We start from the raw sequence: 6,221 nt of genomic DNA on the forward strand, positions 1-6,221 counted from the left end.
ATAAGGCCATAAATATTTTAGATGTATATTGAATAGGAACTTATAACCTTTTTAACTATCAGCAAAACTGACGAAGTGGCAACCATCTATAGAAGGAGGAAATCAGGTGTTACGGAAAAATCTAAATTCCGCAGATTTCGCGCTACGGGCTACAACTACAGAAAATTCTGCGGTGTTGAGTTTTCATTTACATTGCGCTTTGGTAAAGTTGAAATTAGTCGCGAACGCAGAACGTATACTTAAACGCAGTCTGTATACGCAGAATTGTGTCGATTACTGGAGCCCTCAGTGTTGCTTACTGCACTGTTGCCACTCATCAATGCCTTTTCATAAACTTACCCTTTCAATTACAATTTTTCGTGCTATAATAGATTTTAGCTCAATATAAACTACTTAGTTTTCAATAAAAACCTTAATCAATAGTAAATTTCAAATATTTTAAACATATTTTGAATAGGAACTTATATCTTTTTTACCATCTGTAAAACTGACGAAGTGGCAACCATCTAAAGAACGAGAAATCAGCTGATACGGAAAAATCTAAATTCCGCAGATTTCTGCGCTACGGGCTACAACTACAGAAAAATTCTGCGGTATTGAGTTTTCATTTACATGGCGCTTTGGTAAGACAGATCGTGTCAGCTGACTCGGGTTTACGTACCGGTAGGTTTACGTTCTTGACTAATTTCCGCTTAAGGCAGATCGTGTCAGCTGACTCCGGTTTACGTACCGGTAGGTTTACGTACTTGACTAATTTGAGCTTTACAATAGTCTAACCGCCCTATTCCCACACCGCTGACAAAACTCAGTGGCTGACTATTGCCTTTACTACTGCGCCTAATACTATGCCGCAAATTTATTTTAAGCTGTCGTATGACAATTGTCAGTTAATGATGTTTAACCGGCAAGTAGTGATAACCAGACATTGAACAACCGGCCCTTATTGTTATGACCCACTGAGTAGGTGACAACGGCGAAACAATGTTTATATTATGTTTTAGGCGCAGTAATTGTGACAATAATCATATGATGAATTTTGTCAGTGTTGTGGGAATAGGGCGGTAATACATGATAAAAACATAGCAAGGTAGAACCGTTCTCCCAATTTGCCAACATTTTAAAATCATATAAAAGTGAAAATAAAAATTGAAATTGTTCGAAATTGCCCAACAAGCAAAATAAACTTAAAGAAAGTTTTTTTTTAGTTTTCAATTATAAACATTAAGCTTACAAAACGTTGATTTTTTGTTTATAAAACGCTTGAAAGTAAGCGTAATATAATCGAAAAGGAACATTGGTTATAAGCGTAGAAATATAAACTTGTAATAAATGTTCAAAAGAAAGCTTTTTATAAGCGTAAAAGTGTAAACTTATAATAAAGGTTCAAAAAAAGTTGTTTCTAAGCGTATGAATATAAACTTACTAAAAATTTTCAAAAGAAAGCTATTTATAAACATTTTTATAACCCTTTATTTAAAGATATTTCATTAAAAACTCATACATAGATTGCTTAACATCTAGAGACTAAACGAAATGCGTATTTTCGGCGGACTTATCTACAGTCGCGAAAATATAAATAGGGAATAGACATTTTCGCATACAAATTCACGATAACACACAAAAATTAAGCATAAAAAAGTTAATTATTACATCTTGTGGCGTGCTTTCAATTACATGCGGTTATTGGCAAATTGGAAAAACGACATCGATGCAGCTATATATTCCGCTTCATCGCCGCCATTCTCATTGATGAACTTTTCTGAAAAAAATTTATACATTTTTAATTGAATGTTAAACTAAGAAAGGATAAGGAGAACTCATCATTTGAAGACTCGAATGCTCCACCGATTAGCGCAGCGGGTCCTGGATTGGATTTTTTTTTTACCGCATCGGTTTTATTTAATTTTTTCTTTTAATAATATATTTTATAAAACGTAAACACGTCACTTACGATTGAAAAAATGTTATATTTACTACTTCATGTCGTTGGCATTTGTATTTCATTTATAAGTTTAAGTTATTTATAAACATTCGCTCTCAAAACTTATTAAAGGTTTATTTGAAAAAACTTTAATAAGCTTAATATTAAAAATGCTTATTTGACGCTTATTATAGCAAACTTACTTTAAGTTATTTTTAAAAACATTTACTGAAATGCTTGTTGGGTGTTGTTGCTTGAGATTGAAAATGAAAATGTGTGTGTGAGTTTGTGAGTAAATTTAAAAATTAAATTGTTTGGAAACGTCAAGAATTTTAAAAGTGACTCTCAGCGGTTCTACCTTACTATATTTTTATCATGTCGGTGAAAATTTCGTTGCGAATGAGGCGATTTTGCTATACACAACGCAAGCGGTTTGATCAAACATCAACATGGCGGCCAGAAAATCAAAAAATTTTGATTTTTGCTCAAATTTCCCTCAAGCGGTTTGTCAAACCTTCAAACACCCCCATACACAGCACAAATGGCTTGAAGCAAAGGGAAATTTCGCTTGGTTTGTCAAACCGCTTGTGTGGTGTATTTCGCTGATACATCGATCAGCTGTTAATTTTCCCATTCTTCTTCTTCCTGATAATTATCTGCTAGAAAAGAAAAGAAAAAAGCCTCTGTTACACACAAAATTGGAAAATGCATTGTGTAGTGAGTAAACAAAGCGCTAATTAAATTACCGTAATAATTTATGTATTTGCGCTACGTGAATGGTTGGATATTATACAAAACTTAATTATTGGTTATAGGTGCTTTAACGGAATAATTGTTAACTAAAGATACTGTTAATTAAACGAATTTGTCAAGGAAACGCTGGAATATGAAGGCATCAAAAAACCGATTGTCTAGCCTGGCTGAGGACATAACCATTCCGGAAGATGCACCATTTCGAGCCCGTCTACACATACTTTTCGGCCAAATTGAGAAGGAATTTGAATTGTTGTACTTGGAGAATTTAACATGTTAGTTACAAAACTAATAAAATGATAAATTTTTGCACATACATATTTATATATCTTAATTTTTTCAACCAGTGCAAGAAAAGCTCGACAACTGTATGAATAAAGACCTTATAGCATCATATGAACGTTCGGCCGGAGTAATTGCCGCTGGTGGAAGTAGCGCGAATGCCTTTGGAACACATGCTTCTAATACAGGTTTGACAAGTTCTGCTCAAGCAAATATTCTTACCACCATGGGACACGAGGATGTCGACACTCCGACGCTTGCACCAATTATTGGAGGTGGTGGCGGAAGTAAGGGCCTGAAAGCTAAGTTCACATCAAGCAGTAGTAAGGTAAAGGCTAGTAATAAAATCAAAGCACAGACAAGTCGAATAGTATCAAGCTTCAAAGCGCAATCAGTAGTTAGCCAAGTAACAAGAGAATTTTGCGGGCATAAAGACGGCGTTTGGCAAGTTACAGCCAAAGTTGGTCAGCCGATTATTGGAACAGCCTCTGCGGATCATACTGCTTGCATTTGGAGCGTAGAGAATGGCCGATGTTTATTACAGTATCAGGGCCATGCTGGTTCAGTTAATTCTGTGAAATTTCATCAGAATCGCGACCTGGTTTTGACAGGTAGTGGTGACGCAACTGCTCACATATGGCAGGCAGCTGTTAACTGGGAGTACTCCAAGTAAGAAAAATAAAAATTCTATTTCGGAAGAGTATTCTATGCAGTTTATACATAGGGAAACTGGACTTCTTATGTATATTTCAGGCGAGGTCATTCATCGGAGGAGGAACTCGAAGATAGTGACGAACAGATAGAAGATCGCGATCGCGTTGACACTTTACGTACACCATTGTGCGAGTTCACTGGTCTGGGCGGTCACTCATCAGTAGTGGTTGCTGCCGACTGGTTGCCAAGCATGGACCACAGGCAAATAATTACAGGCAGCTGGGATCGCACAGCAATCTTATGGGACGTAGAATCGCGTGAACCTATACAAACTCTGACTGGCCACGATCATGAATTGACACACGTATCGGCACACAGTAGCCAGCGCTTGGTAGTGACAGCATCACGGGATTCGACGTTTCGTCTCTGGGACTTTAGATGTGGAATTCCTGCTGTATCTGTCTTTCAAGGTAACACAGAGTAAGTGATTTCCCCTTTGTAAAAATTAATTTCCACGTAATTAATGTATTACAAATTAGGAGTGTTACGTCGACTGTGTTTGCACGCGACGATAAGGTGGTATCCGGTTCGGATGATCGCACAGTGAAAGTATGGGAGTTGCGCAATATGCGTTCGGCTCTCGCCACAATACGCACGGATTCATCAGTAAATCGTTTGGCGGTTTCCAGCGGTGGAATTATTGCCATCCCACACGATAACCGACAAATACGTTTATTCGACTTGAATGGACAACGAGTAGCGAGATTGCCAAGGACAAGCCGTCAGGTGATACTAATTTAATAAAATATCTACAAAAATAACTCAGAAGAACGCTCAAAAAGTGATGGCTGTAAAAGTTGGTTCCCATTTTTTTTACAGTCCAAGAACAGAAAACAAATGAGTGCAAAATTTAAAAAAATAATTTTTGAATTAAAAATATCATGACCAGGACTTTTTCAGACAATGCGTGAAGGTCGTGCACGTGTCGGATCTCCTACTATTATATCGATCCCNTACAGTCCAAGAACAGTAAACAAATGAGTGCAAAATTTAAAAAAATAATTTTTGAATTAAAAATATCATGACCAGGATTTTTTCAGACAACCCACTCGCGAAATATTTCATACTAAATAGATTTCATCCATTAAACAGATGCGTGAAGGTCGTGCACGTGTCGGATCTCCTACTATTATATCGATCCCGCTCCGTTAACTTTTTTTTAAATAATAATTCTCAATGAGTCTTATTTCTTCAAATTCAAATTAAGATAAAAAAGAAATGGTAACCAACTTTTTCAAATCCTTTAGTATTTTCTCATTATTTGATCAGCTTAATCAAATACTGTTGGCCCGATTCTCATCACCTTAAAATTTTTGAAATTTGTTGTACAGTGTAATTAATGATAAATATTTTTGCATTTCAGGGTCATAGACGTATGGTATCTTCCGTTGCTTGGGCTGAAGAGCCACTACTCAATTGTGATTTGTTTTCATGTGGTTTTGATCGCCGAGTATTTGGTTGGTCCATTATTTTACCCAAAGACAATTGAAAATTACTAAAAACGGCAATGTTTTAAACATAATTTTAAAATCCTAAATCCGGGAAGAAATTATACACATCAAAAGCAAAAACAAGATGGCGAAATCACGAATTTATTTATATGTTTATAACTTGTAAGATTAGTTGGATATCTGCTTAAAAGAGTAGTTTCCAACAGTATTAACAAACGAGGGTTACATCATCTTCATATGCATATGTATCTTTTTTCATTTATTCGCGTTTACGACAATAACACCTATTGTCTTATCTTGTAATAATTAAATATCTAATTTATCAATTAAATTTAAATTATGTATTTTATTTTTTGAAATTGCAAAGTTTTTTATATGAAACCCAGATCCTGAAACACTAAAGAAAAAAGTTGCAATATTATTTTCAAAATGATCTACGTACATTTATGTATGTATCTCCATAAACGAATTTACTCCATTATTCTTTTTTTTTTTCAGTAATACGATGAAGGTGCTTTACAAAGCCTAACATACCTAAGAAACTTTACAGCTTTATGTATATATGTCTGGGCTATCACAAAATCCATCGTAATCCGATTTTTTGTGAATTCTACGAAAATGCTATCATGGAATTCGAATAGCTGCGAGCGTAGCGTATACTTTGAATACACACGTTCGTGGCGATTCGGATTCATTGATCGCTTTTCCGTAGAGTTCACGAAAAATCGGACTACGATGGATTCTGTGATAGCCACCATTATAAAAATTCATGTATATGTACATGAAAAATACATGTGAACATCATTTGCCAAATTTTAAAATTCAATGCGAATATATTTAACTCTGCATTAATTAACTGCTGATTGATGTTTCTTCTTCTTAATGTAACACTGCAACGTTGTTGACGTGTTTGTGATCGCTCTGCGGAAAATTTTTAAAAAACAGCCGAATTGTTGGGATTTTTACCAGCGTTAGAGCCAGTGACTTAAATAGCGAAGTGCTAATAAACTGTGCTATTTGCAAGCACAAAAATTTGTTTCATTTTGATTAAACAAACAAATAAATATAGCTAGAGACATAAAAGTGCAGTGAGGTGACAA

The 6,221-nt window shown here is 35.3% G+C and overlaps 1 protein-coding gene across 3 annotated transcripts; it reads left to right on the top strand.

Moving 5' to 3' along the window:
* The first annotated feature begins 2,602 nt into the window (after positions 1-2,602).
* Positions 2,603-5,993, top strand: Wdr37 (WD repeat domain 37). Of its 3 annotated transcripts, none has more exons than XM_017630619.1 (6): positions 2,603-2,638; positions 2,737-2,949; positions 3,022-3,625; positions 3,710-4,090; positions 4,150-4,396; positions 5,034-5,993. In XM_017630619.1, exons 2-6 carry the CDS (start codon positions 2,808-2,810, stop codon positions 5,157-5,159), a joined length of 1,500 nt encoding a protein of 499 aa, XP_017486108.1. In that variant the 5' UTR covers positions 2,603-2,638; positions 2,737-2,807; the 3' UTR covers positions 5,160-5,993. The 3 variants fall into 3 exon arrangements, with proteins under 3 accessions (XP_017486108.1, XP_017486110.1, XP_017486107.1); XM_017630621.1 differs by lacking the exon at positions 2,603-2,638 and adding an exon at positions 2,645-2,680; XM_017630618.1 differs by lacking the exon at positions 2,603-2,638 and having other exon boundaries at positions 2,645-2,949.
* The last annotated feature ends 228 nt before the right edge of the window (positions 5,994-6,221 follow it).

Source organism: Rhagoletis zephyria, unplaced genomic scaffold, assembly GCF_001687245.7.
Source record: "Rhagoletis zephyria isolate East Lansing unplaced genomic scaffold, Rhagoletis_zephyria_1.1 Rzeph_scaffold_07953, whole genome shotgun sequence".
NCBI lineage: Eukaryota > Metazoa > Arthropoda > Insecta > Diptera > Tephritidae > Rhagoletis > Rhagoletis zephyria.